We start from the raw sequence: 19890 nt of genomic DNA, 5'->3' as shown, positions 1-19890 counted from the left end.
ACCTGTAAAAACAAAAGGGGACACTAAGGTGCATTCTACGGCCCTAAAGCAGTCTTCCTACTTACGTGCCTTCGAGTTCACCATCTTCTTGTAACGCTCTCTGCCACGAATCCGGGAGAGCATCATCTTTGGCATCGACAGCATCCTAAAGGCAAAAAACATATACATAAGGAAAAAGACATTTAAAGCGAGCAATCTAAAGAGAACTTTAATACTTACAAGTCACGCTCGTGCAGCAAACGGCGGCATCGCTCTCACCTACCCTCTGCAATCAAGAGGCGGAACTCACATCCAGTGAAGTAACTGGACCCAGCGCCCCTGCACAAGACGCAGGATGGAGAGCTCAGCATTCACTTACTTAAGGTGAGCACAACAATCATCTGAGTACTACGGGGAGAAAGGGAGAGAGGGGCTAGGAACTTCTCCCATCCTTCCAGCCACTAATACCTTGATTTTCCACTTGCAGACACCTCACTCTGCAGGTCAAGCTTTCGGTGAGGAAGGGGCCAAATCCGGGAGCCAAACGAACCCTACGCCTAACGTTGAAGACGTTTGCAGCGCCCAGCCCAAGACCAGCGCCTCCGAGGGAACCAGGTGAGCGTTACAGAACGCGAAGCCTCCCAAACACTTCCCGCCCAGGCGCAATGGAGACTTCAGACATAGACCAATTGGCCCAGTTGCTCGGGGAGTTGAGAGCAGAAGTACACGCAGCACGCCAGGAAACAAATGCCCTAAGGAGAGAGCTAGTGGTTTCTAAGGAGCGAACAGACGACTTGGCTAGACAATTGTTACAAGCCCAAGCGGGACAGACTCCTCTGCCTACCCCTGGTGGAAGCCATGCCCCAACGGCTTCCTCTAATCCGGTGCAAATTAATCTACCAGGAAATGTACCTTTGGCTCCGCCCGAACGCTTTTCAGGTGATCCGAAAAGGTTTGCTGTGTTCATCAATCAGTGTCGTTTGCACTTTCTGTGTAGACCTGCCGCTTTTCCAACAGACCAGGCTAAGGTAGCCTTTGTGCTCTCATATCTTAGTGGCAGCGCCGCAGATTGGTCTATTCCTTTAGTGACTCAGGATAACCCTATCCTTTATAATTTCCAGGACTTCCAAGCTAGTATGGAAAGATTGTTCGCAAGGCATTCTCAGGGACAGGCTCTGGACAATGAACTTCTTTCACTACGACAGGGCAATCAAGATCTTCTGGCCTACATTGCATCATTTAACAGACTAGTGGTTGAAACCGGATGGCCTGAGGATAAGAGAATCACCCTTTTCTATAGAGGCCTTCGTGGAGAACTTAAAGACGTTCTGGCCCAGGTGGTGAATCCACCACAAGACTGTTCCGAATACATTGATCTGGTGGTGCAATTAGATCATAGAATACAAAATCGAAAAGCCGATCGTTCCAGGTTTGAAAATCGAGTTTTTTCAAGACCACAGAGCTCCGTTAAAGGAAATGATACCGTGGAACCCATGCAGATTGGGGTGGTGAAAGGACCTCTAACCCAAAAGGAAAGAGAAAGGAGAAGACAACTACAATTGTGCCTCTATTGCGGGAACTCAGGGCATTTCCTCCAAGATTGCCCAGTGAAACCAAAGAAGAAGACAGTAGGAGCTTCCGATAAGGGTGCCAAAGGTTCTGAGTCGGAAAACGACCTCGCCCGACAAGTGTAGAGGTCCGCTTGCCGAGCGTAAAAACCAGTTCTTTGACCTCGCATTTTACCATGCCCATGGTCCTCGTGAGTCCGGAACAACCCAATCGTATGCATGCCATTAAAGCATACATTGATAGTGGCGCAATCGGCAATTACGTGGACTGTGAATTGGCCGCCAGGATGAATCTGTCTCTTTGTCCTAAGTCGGTGAAAGACGTCATCACCACCGTGGATGGTACGGAAATAGCTTCCGGACCAGTTACTCACACCACCATGGAAGTGACGTTGGTAAGCCAAGACGGACATCAAGAGAAAATCGTGTTTGACGTGATCAAGGCTCCACAGTTTCAAGTTATCCTGGGAATCCCTTGGCTGGAAAAACACAATCCTCAAATTGATTGGCGAGCAAAGACAATCCGGTTTCCAGAATGCGCACCTACCTGCTTCCCACAGCCCCCCACGAAGCTAGCTGCAACTGCTTCTGAGAGTCCTCACCTGCCTCCTGAATACCGGGAATTTCAGGATGTCTTTCGGAAAGATCAAGCTAATTCACTGCCTCCTCACAGATCATACGACTGCCAAATAGACTTGGTTCCAGGATCCACTCCTCCATGCAGTCGAATTTATGCCCTCACAGAACCTGAAAATCTTCACCTAAGGCAGTATTTGGATCAGTACCTGGCTAATGGATTTATCCGTCCCTCGAAGTCCCCAGCCTCTTCAGCTTTGTTCTTCGTGCCAAAAAAAGAGGGAGACCTAAGAACATGCATAGATTACCGTGCCCTGAACCAGATTACGATTAAGAACAGATATCCGTTACCATTGATCCCTGAACTTCTTGACCAGGTTAAAAGTGCCTGTATCTACACAAAGCTGGACCTCAGAGGAGCTTACCATTTAGTACGAATAAAAGAGGGCGATGAATGGAAGACGGCCTTTCGTACTAAATATGGACTGTTCGAGTATCAAGTAATGCCCTTTGGGCTTTGCAACGCTCCGGCAGCCTTTCAGTATTTTATGAATGACGTCCTCAGAGAGCTCATTGATGTATGTGTAGTTGTCTATATTGATGACATTCTGGTCTACTCGTCCTCTGAGGCGGAACATCGAAAACATGTCACCGCAGTACTGGAGCGGCTCCGAAAACACAAACTCTTTGCGAAATTGGAAAAATGCGTTTTTCACGTCACGGAGGTCGAATTTTTGGGATTCATTTTGTCACCAAATGGAGTCCACATGGACTCAAGAAAAGTGGACGCTATCATTAAGTGGCCCTCACCAACGTCAGTGAAAGGAGTTCAAAGCATGTTGGGCTTCGCTAACTTTTATCGAAGATTTATCCCAGATTTTTCTCGAGTTGTCCAACCCATTACAGCCCTCCTCAGAAAGAATAAACGTTTCGAGTGGTCTACAGAGGCTGAACAAGCTTTTCAGGAACTAAAAACAAAATTCACCTCGGCTCCAGTTCTAAAACATCCTCGCCCGGAACTTCCCTATATCGTAGAGACTGATGCTTCCAGTCTCGCAATGGGAGCAGTGCTTTCGCAAAGAGACCCGGAAACAAATCAGTTACACCCAGTGGCATTTTGGTCCCGCAAATTTTCAGCTCCTGAAATCAACTATACCATTACAGATAAGGAACTTTTGGCGATTAAGTCCGCCTTTAAAGCTTGGCGGCATTATCTCTTGGGAGCCCGACACACAGTCACCGTCATCACGGATCATCGTAATTTACAGTACCTTAAATCAGCCAAAGCTCAATCCTCTAGACAACTTCGCTGGGCATTGTTTTTCGCCGAATTCGACTTTGTGATAACTTACCGACCAGGCAACAAGAATGGTAAAGCAGACGCTCTCTCCCGAATTGGAGTAGGTGAACTCACGACCAATCCTGAACCCGTACCTATAATTCCGGAACAGAGAATCCTGGGTTTAATAGATGCACAATCCATTGAAGACATTGAAACTAAAGTTAAAGATCTTCTGACTCCAGCAGAAGTGCAAGACTGGCAACTCAAGGGAAATGATTTCACAATGGATAAGAACCTATTATACTTTCGAGGAAGATTATATCTACCATGTACCGATTTACAAAGACAGGTGATCTCTTGTTACCATGACTCCTTAATGGAAGGACATCCCGGCATTACCAAAACGTTGGAAAAGATAAAGAGACATTTTTGGTGGCCATCTTGGAGAAAGGACATTAAGGACTTCATTAATTCTTGTGGCGTATGCGCTCAAAGCAAAAGCCAGAAGGAGAAACCAGCAGGCCTCCTACATCCAATAGACGTTCCTCCATATCCATGGCATACTCTCTCCATGGACTTCATCACGGAGTTACCACCATGCTCCGGATTTAATACAATCTTAGTGATTGTGGACCTATTCTCGAAAATGGCTCATTTCATCCCATTGAAAGGGTTACCTACAGCTCCAATTTTGGCCCGAGAATTCCTCGAAAACATTGTTCGGTTGCACGGCTTTCCTTCAATTTTAATCTCAGATAGAGGGAGTCAATTTATTTCCCACTTCTGGCGGAGTTGTTGTCGTCTAGCCCAAATTGACATAAGGCTTTCGACCAGCCACCATCCCCAGACTGACGGGCAGACCGAGAGGACCAATCAAACCTTGGAACAGTATCTACGCTGCATGTTACAACAATCAGAGGGCACTTGGAAAGACATTCTCTGGATTGCGGAGTACGCTTATAATAATTCAGTCCACGCCGGAACAGGAAAGACTCCGTTTTTTCTTTCATATGGAATACACCCTCGCACCTCAAATCTTGACCCACCTCAGACTCTTGGAACACCCGCTGTAGATCATCTGCATTCGACAATCACTCAAGCCTTTAAAGAGGCCACATCTCACCTTAAGCAGGCCAAGGAGCAATATAAAAAGTGTGCGGATCTACATCGAAAGGAAGCTCCTCAATATCTTGTGGGAGATCAGGTCTGGCTATCCACCAAACATTTACCCCTAAAAGGACCGCGTACTTTCAATCCACGATATCTGGGGCCTTACCCAATCACTGCCATAATCAATCCAGTGGCGGTTAAATTGGGCCTACCTGCTCATATGAAAATACATCCAGTTTTCCACGTTTCACTACTGAAACCCATGCAACCTGGAACCCGTTTGACAAAATCTCCAGACCCTATTCTTGTGGACGGAGAACTAGAATTCGAAATACAAGACATATTAGACTCCAAGATTTCCAAATCTAAATTATACTATCTGATTGACTGGAAAGGTTATGGCCCCCAGGAACGATCTTGGGAACCGTCGGAACATGTTCATGCACCCCGTCTGGTTAAGAAGTTTCATCGAACTTTTCCTGATAAACCAAAACCCCCGGAGAGAACAAATTTGGGAGGGGCCTTGAGGGGGGGTGCTGTCATGACCACTGCTTTCAAGGAGTCAGGACCTACCCAACATCCTTGGAAACAGGCTCATAACATGCCTTATCGGCACCAGCAAGTCCCAATAGGGACCTTTTGGACCTTGTCCTGGCACCGGTGGTGCCAGGCTCATAGTAAGGACCCGTCCCGGCACAGGAAGCGCCGGGCTCATATCAAGTGTAAACGTGCTTGGGTGAACCTACCTGAAGCAGACCATGCTGCTTAACTACCAGCCAGATGATGCTTTACTCTCTTCTAAATGGAACTACTTTTCTTTCTGGGTGGGGCAGGCACCACTCCCTGGATCACTGAGGCTAGAACTCTTCTGGAAGCAGGAACTCTTTTACCTGGGCGCGGCTGCTGTGGAAGAAGACACCTAAGTACTCCTATGGGCTATTTAAACCACACCCGATTGGTACCACATGCTTCGCGTTATTCTGCATCTGCAGCAGGACGCTCACCGTGTCAGCTCCAGCGAATCTTCAGCTCCGGATCCTGTAGTCACGAAAATTACCTGCTGGGAACCAATCTTCAATCTTCAGCAGCTCCTGCAAAACAAAAGGCACAGGTTAGACAAAGGCAAAGTTAGCGCTTCAACTCACCCGATCCATCGGCAGCATCCAAGTCGTTTTCTTTTCTGCATTCCGCATCCGGCATCGGGCCTGCTAAGACAAAGAACATTGGTTAGTAACGCTCAGTTACAATACTGCTTACCTGTGTAGCGCTTGCTCCAACTTTGTTCGCGCTGCATTCCGGCACCTGTAAAAACAAAAGGGGACACTAAGGTGCATTCTACGGCCCTAAAGCAGTCTTCCTACTTACGTGCCTTCGAGTTCACCATCTTCTTGTAACGCTCTCTGCCACGAATCCGGGAGAGCATCATCTTTGGCATCGACAGCATCCTAAAGGCAAAAAACATATACATAAGGAAAAAGACATTTAAAGCGAGCAATCTAAAGAGAACTTTAATACTTACAAGTCACGCTCGTGCAGCAAACGGCGGCATCGCTCTCACCTACCCTCTGCAATCAAGAGGCGGAACTCACATCCAGTGAAGTAACTGGACCCAGCGCCCCTGCACAAGACGCAGGATGGAGAGCTCAGCATTCACTTACTTAAGGTGAGCACAACAATCATCTGAGTACTACGGGGAGAAAGGGAGAGAGGGGCTAGGAACTTCTCCCATCCTTTCAGCCACTAATACCTTGATTTTCCACTTGCAGACACCTCACTCTGCAGGTCAAGCTTTCGGTGAGGAAGGGGCCAAATCCGGGAGCCAAACGAACCCTACGCCTAACGTTGAAGACGTTTGCAGCGCCCAGCCCAAGACCAGCGCCTCCGAGGGAACCAGGTGAGCGTTACACTTAGTTTGGCCACAGGCTCTTTCATATCCTCCCCTAACCTGGCCCTAGGCTCTTTCGTATCCTCTCGTAGCCTGGCCACAGGGTCTTTCGTATCCTCCCCTAACCTGGCCAGAGGCTCTTTCATATCCTCCCCTAACCTGGCCCTAGGCTCTTTCGTATCCTCTTGTAGCCTGGCCACAGGCTCTTTCGTATCCTCCCCTACCCTGGCCACAGGCTCTTTCATATCCTCCCTTAGCCTGGCCACAGGCTCTTTCATATCCTCCCTTAGCCTGGCCACAGGCTCTTTCATATCCTCCCCTAGCCTGGCCACAGGCTCTTTCATATCCTCCCTTGGTTTAGCCACAGGCTCTTTCATATCCTCCCCTAACCTGGCCCTAGGCTCTTTCGTATCCTCTCGTAGCCTGGCCACATGCTCTTTCGTATCCTCCCCTAACCTGGCCACAGGCTCTTTCATATCCTCCCTTAGTTTGGCCACAGGCTCTTTCATATCCTCCCCTAACCTGGCCCTAGGCTCTTTCGTATCCTCTCGTAGCCTGGCCACAGGCTCTTTCGTGTCCTCCCCTAGCCTGGCCACAGGCTCTTTCGTATCCTCCTCTAACCTGGCCCTAGGCTCTTTCGTATCCTCTCGTAGCCTGGCCACAGGCTCTTTCGTATCCTCCCCTAGCCTGGCCACAGGCTCTTTCGTATCCTCCCCTAGCCTTGGTCCCTGACACCTTTGTAGCCTCCACTCACCTTCATGAATCTCTATCCCCTCTGTAACCTTGCATAGCCTTGGTCTCAGGTACCTATGTACTCTCTTCTCACCTTGGTCCCTCGCTCCTTTGTATTCTTTTGAAGCCTTGGTCTTAGGTACCTTTGCATCTCCTCCGAACTGGGTCGCAGGTAGACTGTGGCAACTCTGTAACCTCTACTAGCCAGGGTTTTAGGCACCTATGTGTCCTCTCTTAACCTGGATCTTAAGCTCCACTGGTCTCACGTACCCTTGTTTTCTCCCCTCGCTTGGATGTTAGCTACCACTGTGACCTCTCTTAGCCACGGGTTCCAGGCACCTCTCATTGTCTGGGCCTCAGACCCTCTGTTTTCTCCTCTTGTTTGGATGTTGGGTACCACTGTAACCTCTCTTAGCCACGGGTTCCAGGCACCTCTCATTGTCTGGGCCTCAGACCCTCTGTTTTCTCCTCTTGTTTGGATGTTGGGTACCACTGTAACCTCCACTAGCCAGGGTTTAAGGCACCTCTCATGGTCTAGGCCTCAGACCCCTCTGTTCTCTCCTCTTGTTTGGATGTTGGGTACCACTGTGACTTCCACTAGCCAGGGTTTCAGGCACCTCTCATGGTCTAGGCCTCAGACCCCTCTGTTCTCTCCTCTTGTTTGGATGTTGGGTACCTCTGTAATCTGCCCAAGGCAGAGTTTGTAGCACCTCCTGAAAATATCTCGAATCATCCTTCTCTAGCATTGCTCCCACAAACCTACCCTCCAGCTGTGTTGCTTCTGACACCCAAAGTGTTTTCGATGTTTTACTGGATATATAGATAATTTAATTAAAATCATTTTTTTATGCTCATAGAAATTTGTGCATTAGGTTTTGTAAATCTGGTAATTTGCAATTAATACTACACTCCGTGGTATGTTTTGTAGAGGATCTGTGCTGTGCCGGTTCTTGTTTGTTAAATACCATGTTATTATGTTTGTGTTTCACTGTCCCCCACAGCTTGAATGACTGTGAATTCACAGGCTCCTGCTGTGGTGACCTGTCCTCTCTACTCAGGGCTGCCCCCTTTCTGGCTGAGCTGGAGATCAGCGACAACACTCTGGATGACTCTGCAGTGAGGCAGCTGTGCGAGGCTTTGAAGAATCCCGGCTGCAGATTACAGAAACTTGGGTAGGAGACCTTTGTGTTGTGCGCCACAACATGTGCTTCACTATTCTCATATTTCTCTGCGTCATGTGCTCCCTTCCCATACTACAGCCTACAACACATAACCTTCTGCAGCTCCCAGCCAGCTTTCCACAGCCATCATGACATTATGACGTCCTCAGTCTCTAGCTGCAACCCTTCCATTACTGTCAGCAAGTCAGCGTTGTCTCTTAAGCACATGAGAGTTTCCCTGCCCTGCTCTCCCTAATCTTCCTTCTGTGGGCAATTTGGTGTGTTAAGAGACAGCTCAAAGAAAGGGTCTGCAATCTGTGGCTCTCTAGATGTTTTGGAGTACAACTCCCATGATCCCTTCCTGTTGACTGCTGCCTAGGCCTGATGGGAGGTGTAGTGCAAAACATCTGGAGAGCCAAAGGTTGCAGATCCCTGACTTAAAGGAAATTTGACATGCAGCGACAGATTCCCTGAGACCCTTTTTCTGATGTGACTTTGTAATCATGTGTGGGACAGCGTGGCCCATGTGACTTCTTACAAATTCTCATTGTGTAAAACCTCCTCTAAACTTCTCGTATTTTGATTGGGATATTTGAATGTACAAGTAATGTCATGTCTCTGGAATTCCTTCTGTGGTTTGCTCTGTATGTAGCTCTGGAAGTGAAAACATGCCATGTCTCTTTCAATCTTTACATGGTCTGTTCTGTATCTGCCTCTGGAGGTGATATCACGTCATGTCACTGTCGAGCATCCCGTGGTCTGTTCTGTATCTATCCATGAAGGTGATATCACGTCATGTCATTGTCAAGCATTCCATGGTCTCTTCTGTATCTGTCTGTGGAGGTGATATCACGTCATGTCACTGTCGAGCATCCCGTGGTCTGTTCTGTATCTATCCATGAAGGTGATATCACGTCATGTCATTGTCAAGCATTCCATGGTCTATTCTGTATCTATCTGTGGAGGTGATATCATGTCATGTCACTGTCAAGAATTCCGTGGTCTCTTCTGTATCTATCTGTGGAGGTGATATCATGTCATGTCACTGTCAAGCATTCCGTGGTCTATTCTGTATCTGTCTGTGGAGGTGATATCACGCCATGTCACTGTCAAGCATTCCATGGTCTGTTCTCTGTTTTCCGTGCTCCCCCCAATTCCTCACCCCTCCCTTCCCTATATCCTGCACTTCTCCTCACTGCACTTGCACATCCAAATGCCACAAGGCCTAGTAGGCCCACAATTGTATCTTCACTGTTTTTACCACTGTCTTTTACTCTCCTTGTTTCCACCCCACTTTGCCTTGTGGTGCTTTGAAACACTATTCTGTTGTACAGGCGCCTTACAAATGCTCAATAAATAAAATAAATACATTCTGTATCTACCTGTGAAGGTGATATCACGTTATGTCACTGTAAAGCAGTCCATGGTCTGTTCTATATCTATCTGTGAAGGTGATATCACGTCATGTCACTGTAAAGCTTATGCCACACCATCTAGTTCTCATTTTTCCCAAGCTACACTAATCCACAATAGTCTCATCCAGAAAGGCTCAGCCCCCCAAGTGTATTCAGGTTAACTTTTACGCTACTCCTCTATTGGCGGCTTTCAAGTAGGGATTGGTTCATGAAGATAAAAACCTCAGGGTGCAGTCAGGGGACTGTACCTTGATTCGTTCCAATTCTTACTTGTTCCTCATTAAGTCTCCATGGCAACAGCCTTTACCATGGTCTGTTCTGTATCTATCTTTGGTTGTGATATTACGTCAAGCCTCTGTTGTTCTTTTTGTGGTCTCTTCTGTATCTATCTGGGTAGGTGATATCATGTCATGTCACTGTCAAGCATCGCATGGTCTGTTCTGTATCTATCTGTGCAGGTGATATCACGTGAAGTCTCTTTCATTTTTTCTGTGGTCTATTCTGTATCTATCTTTGGTGGTGATGTTATGTCAAGTCTCTCTTGTTCTTTCCCTGGTCTCTTCTGTATCTATCTCTGGTGGTGATGTTACGTGATGTCTCTGTCGTTCTTTCCGTGGCCTGTTCTGTATTTATCTTTGGTGGTGATGTTACGTGAAGTCTCTGTCATTCTTTCCATGGTCGGTTCTGTATCTATCTCTGGTGGTGATGTTACGTGATGTCTCTGTTGTTCTTTCCGTGGTCTATTCTGTATCTATCTGTGAAGGTGATATCACGTCAAGTCATTGTCAAGCCTTCCGTGCTCTGTTCTGTATCTATCTGTGAAGGTGATGTTACTTGAATTCTCTGTCGTTCTTTCCATGGTCTGTTCTGTATCTATCTCTGGTGGTGATGTTACGTGAAGTCTCTGTCGTTCTTTCTGTGGTCTGTTCTGTATCTATCTCTGGTGGTGATGTTACGTGAAGTCTCTGTCGTTCTTTCGTTGTCTGTTCTGTATCTATCTTTGGTGGTGATATCACATCATGTCACTGTTGATCTCTCCATGGCCTGCCCCCTGTCTTTGTTTCTGGAAGGAATATCACTGTGAATTCTTCTGTGAGCGGATCTGCATCTGTGTAACTCTTTCGTTGGCAGAATGGGCAGCTGTTCATTAACTGAAACCTGCTGTGGAGATCTGGCCACCCTTCTCTTTGCCAGCGAGTCTCTCACAGAGCTGGACCTGGACGACAACGAACTGAAGGACCCCGGAGTGAAGCTGCTGTGTGAAGGACTGAAAAACCAAGCCTGCAAAATACAGAAACTTGAGTGAGTGTGCACTCCATGTTGGTCTGTAGTAGTTTCACCTACAACATTTTAGAAGTGGTTTGTTTGTTTGACCACGACCAAACACATGTACTAAAACAGTTGGTATGGGAAATGGAGGAGCGAGAGACAAGGGGACAGAAGGTGAGCAGTGTGGAGGGGGGTATGTATGTGGGGCTCATTATAAGAAAAGGCAACATTATTTAATAACAATGGCTAAAATGTCACAACCAAACAGTTCACGTTCAAAATGTTAAACATTGACACTACATAGAACCGTGTACGTTATACCAATGAAGGAAGGTTCACTGTAGCAATTACCTCTGCTTAGGTGGGTGTACAGGGCTGGTAACAGCCAGCTAGCCTGAGCCTGTGTAGGACCAAGCAAAGCAAATTTGTTGAAAATTCTGCAGCTGAGATAATTGGTGAGATTTCAATTAACGTAATTGTTGCTTGTGCAAGTCAACCGCTCCTGACTAGTTCACATGTGCACGCACTTTGTCTCCTCGTGTTGCCAATATGCTTCACAGCGGGATGTCTGTATAACCTACTGAGAATAGTATTTCCTTGAAGCATGTTGTGAACTCTTAACCTACAGCTTGGTTCCTTCTCCCAACTGAGGTACGTTTCATCCATTTGTGCCCTCCTGTGGGTGACCGTTCGCCCAGTCCGACCCGTAATCATTGCTTCACGTGCATGGACTCTTGGCCTCCTGTTTCTTTATGAATCTGCCTGAGTGTTTATCTAGGTCGGAGCCAAACCTTTGTCTTTGGCATTTCTTCCACATGTGGTGTGGCGTCTTTCTGTGTGTGCTCCCGCTGGTCAAGCTATTGTCATGGTAAAGGCTGTTGCCATGGAGACTTAAGGAACAAGTAAGAATATTGGAAGGATTCAAGGTACAGTCCCCTGACTGCACCCTGAGGTTTTTACCTTCATGAACCAATCCCTAATTGAAAGCCGCCAATAGAGGAGTAGCGTAGAAGCTAACCTGAATACACTTGGGGGGCCGAGCCTTTCTGGATGAGACTATTTTGGATTAGTGTAGCTTGGGAAGAATGAGAACTAGATGGTGTAGCATAAGCCGCCTTTTGGGCCACCAGTTTGTGAGACTCCCAGACAGATTTATAGCTGTGCGCATTCTGTGATTTTCCATTGTCCATTGTCCATCTTCTCTGGCATGAACAAGCCTCCAGTTGGGACTGCTGGGCAGCGGGAGGTTGGACGGCATGGATGGCATGGAGAAGGTGTGATTGCGTTCATATTGAGCCAGTGTTGAGGATGCGTGGTCCTCCCTCTCCACACTTCCCTTCTCCGGAACTCAGTGAGAGAAGTGTGAACTGAAGGAGCACATCCTTGTATCTAATGTGTGTTCCTGTCTCCCACAGGATAGGGCATTGCTCTCTCACAGACTTGTGCTGTGAAGATCTCGCCTCCGCCCTTCTCCTGAATCGGTCATTGGTAGTGCTGGACTTGGTCAGCAATAAGCTGGGAGATGCTGGCGTGAGGCACCTATGTGAGAGCTTACGACATCCAGATTGCAGCCTCCAGAAACTCAGGTAGGTGCCTGCTCCTGTCAGCTTTGCTGCTCACGTTGTCCTTGCACCATTTTCCTGCCACTCTCTCTCCACAGCACACTTGAGCCCCTCAGCCAGACCATAGGCCGTCTGTGTTCACTTCCTCACCTCTGGTCCATGTTTATCTTCTACCACATTCCCCTCTCTTCCCACCCTGCCCATTTACTGTTGTTTACCTATATCTATCTTTTTCCAAGACTAGCATATCTCCTCCATACAGCACCAGTGTTCGCTTGCACAGTCTTTAAGTCTGCCTCGCCTGGAGTCTCCCTCCTCCTTTACAGCCCATGGTCTTGTTCTTTAGGTTAATATTTGAATTCAGGTCGAATCACTGTTCCGTCTCTCGATCGCTTTTATTTCCAGGATGTTAGTAGACATGTTCTCTTTGCTGATTTGCTCCCATAAACTTCTATGGGACACCCTACCTTTTTGCTCTTGCCTGCTTCCTGATGTGACTTTTTGGAGGTATATGAAGGCCTGAGCTTTACTTCCCTTCCTTTTTGCTCAGTCTATAAGACAATCACTACTTGTGTGCCCTGCCTCCCTTAGTGGAGGTCTTCTACTTTTAAAGCTGCACAAGTGAACTGCGGATAGGATACTTTGGGCCTCATTACAAGCATGCCGGTCTGGAAATAGCAGTGCTGGTCGCTCCCTACCGGCACCTCTTTCTGGAACGGCATACTCCAAGTCGAGATGCCACTAACACTGTCACCGCAAGTGACCTACCGTATCTGGCAGCACCCTGAACAGAATCTGCGGAATAACACGTTGGTCGTGGCTGAGACACCGGCATGTCGGTAGTAAGTGCACATTACGAGTACCACGTATACAGAAACACCGGCATGAAAGTGGCGGTAGCACCGTGATGACCGCCCTGGAAACACTGGCATTGCGGTCCTGGCATTAAACAGTGTCAAGTGTGCAGAAACAGGCCACGGGTGGCCCAACTCAACCCAGGTGGCCATCATGATCACTGCAAAATCACAGAAGGACCACTCCCACACCCCACACCCCTTCCAACAGGGATACAACTGGAAGAGGCAGAGAGGCAGAGGAGGCGGTGGAGGCGGCGGAGGAGAAGGAGGGTCATCATGGCCATGCAAAATAATAATGGCCAGCTGGTAGCACCCCGGAGGCAGCCACCCATACCACGCATAAGGGCCACACCCTTAAACCTCAGCCAAACACAGATCCACACCAAATTAACTGTGATCACATCCTAAATGTTTTTGATGCTGTTTCTAAAATCGTTTTTTGGTGAGTGCACATCCTGCTTTTCATGGGAATGTGCTGACTGGTGACCCCCGCTGCCCTCATTTCTGGTCTGTTATCTGTTCCCTCACCCTCTTCATTTCCCAGTGTCTCTTCCCTATCTTGTTTGAGTCTCCCTGTGCGCTTGTTCCCTCCTTGCCCACCTCAACCACCGTACCTCAACTGCTCCGCCTGGTTAAGGGCCTCATTACACGTTGTGCGGTAAAATCCGCAAATTACTGGCATGGCGCCCTTAACGTGTCCGCCCTCGTAGGAGTGCGCTAATAGCGTACCATTACGAGTATGCGGACACAAGCTTTGCTCCATGCCGGTAATGCCCCTCCAGCCTTGCCGCTAATCTCCCCCAAAAGTCACTTACCGCCTTCCACGACAGTGCAGATAGCAACTCCGCCTTGACGCATAGTGCAAATAGCGGCCACCGCTAATAGCGGTGACCGTTAAATACCGGAACCGGAAATAGCATCATCGCACAGGAACGGGAAAGAGCACGGTGGCCATCTTTAAAAACGCAATCCATTGCCATCCTCTGCCCCCTGGACCTGTTCGTGTTACCTTGCTGCCTGAGACCCATTGCTACACTGTCACCATGCCCAAGGCACTAAAAAAAACAACAGACCGCCAGCGAAAGGAGAAGTTCTCCACTGAGGAGTTAGTGATGCTGACTCAAACCTTAGCGGACAATGCAGAAGTGGTCTTCGCAAATGACATGCGGCGGGAGACCCTCCTAAAGAAGAAAGCAATCTGGGCCGAAGTGGCAACAAAAGTGAGTGCTGTAGGCACCAGCACGCGCACTGTACGCGAGTGCAGAAAACGATGGGACGACATGAGACTCCGGGTCAGGATGATCCTGGCGAGAACCACAAGACTGCCACCGCTGGAGGATCAGGGTCACCGATCAAGCTGAAGGAGTGGGCGGAGACATGTGCAAACCTCATCGGGGTAGAATGTTATGAGGGAGTCGGGAGGATGGAGCACGGCGTGCCAGACACTTCTGATGGAGGTAAGTGCACTGATGCAAGCATGCAATGTGAATGTACAAGTCCCCACAAATGGCAGCCCTGGATCACTGCATGGATGGCCCGGCATCCACACATGCATCCCACCCTGCGCATGTCAGCGCCAGACCCCAACACACACACATGCATACATCAACAGAGCCAAGTGCCACACACAACACTGCATGGATGAGGCACTGAAATGACACCTCACCTGCTTCCTCCACAATGAAGTGCAAATGGCCCCAAATGAATTCATGATGTAGCCTGCATTGAGTACATGCAACCATAACCAATGACATCCCCCTTCTTGTCCCTGACAGGGTCGCATACAGACAGCGAGGGAGCATCCCAGGCACCCCCTGTGCAAAAGAAGAAAAGGCCACAGCCCAGCGAGGACGCACCAACAACATCAGGTGGAAAAAGGCCAAGGCCCCTATTGCAGCGTCCAAAACAACTCCTGCGCGCCACTGCCAGTGCCACGCAAAACCCTACTGCTCCGCCTCTGGAGGTCCACTCCCCCCCCCAAATCACCGCCACCGAGGGTCCACCCTCAGCTGCTGCCAGTTCGGCAGGGGAGGCAGCAGCCATTGCCCCATTGTCCGACGTGGATGAGCCCACAGAACTCGATCTGCCTATGCACACCCCAAGCCCTGCTGTAACCCCCGAGCAATCACCCCTACACACACCTTGCTCGCACGTCACCGTTCACGAGTCCATGGAGGCCTTCAGTAGCCCCCCAGAGGCGGCATCTGCACACCAGCCAGCATCAGGATGCGCAGCAGACACACCACCACAGGCCGCCACTTCCCCTGACCTGGCCAGCGTCATCCAGCGGCAGCAGGCTCTCACAGACCTCGTAGGTCAACATGTGGAGGAGGTTGCCCGTCTCAGGGCTGACCTCGGGGAGACATCCAGGCACTCCAGGGAGGGAATGGAGTCGTGCACAGACAGGCTGTGTGGGGAGCTGATATGCGTCCGGGAGGTGCTAACACGCATCGCAGATGCTATGGAGTGCCAATTTTCACCAGGACAGTCTGCCACCTCTTCGACCACCAGTTTGCGACAGACAAGCCCAATCAGAGGCTCTACACGCACCACCAGGCGCACCTCCAGCCAGCCCCCAAATGCTGGCCCTGGCAATGAACAATAGGACGTGAATGTCCATTGACCTCTGTGCATGCCTGGACACATACATTGTTGGAGACTCATGAGGGACAGTTGTGGGGGGTGGGGGAAGGGTGTGATGGGACAGTTGTGGGGGGTGGGGGGAAGGGTGTGATGGGACAGTTGTGGGGGGAAGGGTGTGATTGGACAGTTGTGGGGGGTGGGGGGAAGGGTGTGATGGGACAGTTGTGGGGGGGTGAGGGTGGCGGGATGGTTGGGGACTTGCACATTTTTCTGTTTCTGTTCATTAATACACTGTTATTTGAGCAAAACACAGGCCTTGACTCCTTAATTGTGTATGATCAATTTATTGACGCCAAGGTCCATTGTGAGCTAACAAACAGACACCAGTGCATCACCAGCCATATACAGGTGACAGTATGACTACATGTTACTAAGAATATTTGGTTGATCAGATGCTGCCTCACAGCGCGTCCCTCCTGGCCATCCCCTCTTGCATGACCTGCATCCCCTTCACCTCCATCCCCATCACCATCATCATCCTCATCAGGTGCCTCCATTTCAACGTCAGGGGGCAGTGGCACATTCCGTCTCATACACATATTGTGCAGCATGACACATGCCGTGGTGATCTTTGCAACCTTCTCATGGCCGTACAGGAGGGCGCCACCAGACCTGCTAATGCACCTAAACCGTGACTTCAGAAGTCCAAAAGTCTGCTCGATGACGAGGCGGGTACGGGTATGGGCACGATTGTATTCTTCTTCGTGCCTGTTCTGTGGGTTCCATACAGGTGTGAGGAGCCACCTCTTCAGGGGATAGCCGGCATCACCTACATGGGGGGAGGGATGGGTTCCTGTTACTTTCTGACACATGTGTGGCCTGTTCAGGTCACATACTTTGGCCTATCATTTTGATTCATGTACACATTCAACTGCATCAATGAATATGGTCTGTGTGACTGCTTTGTGCAAAGGTGAGCACAAGCGTGCAAGTAGACATGCCCCATGGATGCCTCCAACAGTGACTGCCATGTCCTGGGTGAGGCCAGGTCATTGGTGCCCCTCTGGGCAGGCACATTTGGTACCACACTGGTGGTGTACTGTCCTTCCGACATTGCTGTTGCCATGCTGAGAGGCAACGCTTCAGTGGTGCCATGGGTTTGTGGTGCATTGCCATAGCTAGGGGGTATACCTTTGCATGCATCCAAGGGCACAATGCATTGTTGATGTTGTGCTGTAGGAATGCTGCATGACTATGTTGGCGGCATGGATGACATTTGTGTATTTCGTGGCGTGGAGTGTCGTGCAATGTGGATGAGGATTGATGTTTGATGTCACCAGATTTGGGTTGTCAGCTGTGTCGTGTGGCATATACTTGCATGTCCGTTCATCCCAAGTACGTTGCTGCCCTCACAGATGCCCATTAGCGTACATCTGTATGTGCATTTGGGCGACGGGCTACAGGCTACACCCAGTTGGAGTATCTATCTACCCTCCTCCCCAATGCACACCCAGTTGGAGTATCTATCTACCCCCCCAATGCACACCCAGTTGGAGTATCTATCTACCCCCCCCGAATCCACACACAGTTGGAGTATCTATCTACCCCCCCGTATGCACACCTAGTTGGAGTATCTATCTCCCCCCAATGCACACCCAGTTGGAGTATCTATCTCCCCCCCAATGCACACCCAGTTGGAGTATCTATCTACCCCCCCAATGCACACTCAGTTGGAGTATCTATCTATCCCCCCCCAATCACACAGCCATGTGCTTAGCATGGAACTCACCAAGTAGCCACGAATGTTGTCCCATTTGTCGCTCCATGTAGCGGGGGATAGTTGAGTTCCGCAGGACCATGGAATCATGGGTAGATCCTGGAAATCAGGCACAGCAATGTGTGATTATCATGTTTGCGTCACATACCATTTGGACATTGATGGAGTGGAATTGCTTCCTGTTGCGGTAGACTACTTCATTGTGATGTGGGACGACCAATTCCACATGTGTACAGTCGATGGCCCCAATGCAACTTGGGATGTCTGCCAGTGAATAGAAGCCAACTTTGGTGTTTGCAATCTCCTGGGGGTGTCCGTGGCATGGATATGTGTTCGGGTGCATGCTTCAGGAGGGCATCGAGTACCTGGTTCAGTATGCGTGAGAATACTGGTTGGGAGATGCCATGCATCTGCCCCACTGTATGCTGGTAGGTTCCTGTGGCCAGGAAGTGGAGCACTGTCACCACCTTGAGTAGAGGGGGGATGGCAGTTCGGATATCTATGAGGCTCACAATGTCGTTGTGTATCATGTCCACGATGCTGGTGATGGTGTCCCGGTCCAGACGGTACAGGGTGTATATCTGCTCAGGTGTTAGGTTAAATGGACTGGCTCTGATCCGGGGAATTGGTGGGTGCCTCTGTGGTATGATTAGGTGGCGTGGTGGTGCTTACTGTGCCTGTCTGGCCCTCCTCCTCCTCCTGCCTCTCCTCTGTGCAGCCTGTTGTTGTAGCAGCAGCGCTGCAATCGGGTCCTCCAGGCCATGTAATGCTGCCAGTATTGGAACCATCTTGGTGTGGGAAGGGGTGTGCTAAGGGGTGTGGTGTGCTTCTTTTGAGCAGCCACAGTCTCCATTGCCTCCACCTGTGCTGATTTTGGCCACCTGTGGCAGGTGTTGACACTGCTTTGTTCTTTTAACGGGTGGTTCGCGATGGCGGTATTGCCGCCATGCCGGTAAGGGGTTTTGGGGTATTTACCATGGCGCTATTGCTGTGCGCACTAGCCTTGTGATGGTGTGCTATTAGCGGCATGTCGTTATTTACGGGTTGGCGGGTCGCGCGCACGCGGACTGACCACTATTAATGGCACCGTAATTAGCGGTGCCGCTAATGGCGGTGAGCCGGGTCGTAATACGCATGGGCATTTAACGTTACCGGTATTCCATTACCGGTAACGTTAAATACCTACCGCCATCCGTGTAATGAGGCCCTAAGTGTGCCACCCTCTGTGCCCCTCACTATGACGTGTTCTATCTCCCCCATCTTCTCTAACTGCTTCTCCATCTCCTATCCTTCACCTCTTAGAAAGTTTGGCAGGAAGAAACTCAAGATGGACATACTGGCCTCCAACCCTGCCTACCGCTGACACCTACGTCAGTGCTTCCACCAGAGAGACTCTCACTGACATCCTCTTTGTCGTTCCCTCTCCCGACCTATGGACTCTCCATATTGTCGCTCTGCTCTCTCCTTACTCTTCCCCACACATAAATGGTGGCACCCGCTGGGAGGCCCTTCTTGCCTCCTCATCCAGCTCCAGGGCCATCATAAATGTCTATCGAAATTGTAACATCCTGGTACAAGGGCCTCAACCCAACCTCTTACTTTTTGATCCCTTGTCATCTGCCTCTATGGCTGCCCAGGTTTTCTTGCCATCTATGCCCATCTTGGCTACATTGCCTCTTACCAACCTAATCTCCTCCCTCACATCTCCCCCCTTGTCCCTTTCAACTGTACAGGCACCCTTGCCTAATCACACTACACTGACGCCCTTGTCATCCTTGTCTCCTCTGCCTACTCCTACCTCTATCTCTCAGGCACTCTTGCCGCTTGTGGGGGGTTGGGGCGACCTCTATCCCCTGCATCCCCCCACTGCCTCCATGTGGCTACACTAAACTCTCGCTCTGCTGTCAAGCACCCCTCTGAAATCTGCCACCTCCTTGAGCTTCTGCTCCTTGATGTTCTTGCTTTAGTGCGACATGGTTTAAGGAACGCTCTGTCACAAGTTTTGACACACTCCTCCATGAAGGCTACAAGATCCTCTCAGTGCCCAGCCTCAACAGGCCAGGAAGTGGAGTAGCCCTGATCTTTCCTGAGTGGATCCTTGTTTCTACCATTCCCGTTCAGGCCTATTACTCCTT

The 19890-nt window shown here is 49.5% G+C and overlaps 1 protein-coding gene across 3 annotated transcripts in view; it reads left to right on the top strand.

Annotated features, from left to right (window-relative positions):
- LOC138452977 (ribonuclease inhibitor-like) overlaps window positions 1-19890 on the top strand; it is a 268993-nt gene that overhangs the window by 35943 nt on the left and 213160 nt on the right. For all 3 annotated transcript variants that reach the window (XM_069605350.1, XM_069605346.1, XM_069605347.1), the window contains 3 exons: window positions 8134-8304; window positions 10839-11009; window positions 12392-12562. In XM_069605350.1, the coding sequence (XP_069461451.1) occupies window positions 8134-8304; window positions 10839-11009; window positions 12392-12562 (513 nt within the window). The remainder of the gene's footprint in view (window positions 1-8133; window positions 8305-10838; window positions 11010-12391; window positions 12563-19890) is intronic.

The sequence above is a fragment of the Ambystoma mexicanum genome, chromosome 4p, assembly GCF_040938575.1.
Source record: "Ambystoma mexicanum isolate Mex_15411 chromosome 4p, UKY_AmexF1_1, whole genome shotgun sequence".
In the NCBI taxonomy this organism is placed as follows: domain Eukaryota; kingdom Metazoa; phylum Chordata; class Amphibia; order Caudata; family Ambystomatidae; genus Ambystoma; species Ambystoma mexicanum.
This window is presented reverse-complemented; position numbering and strand designations above follow the sequence as displayed.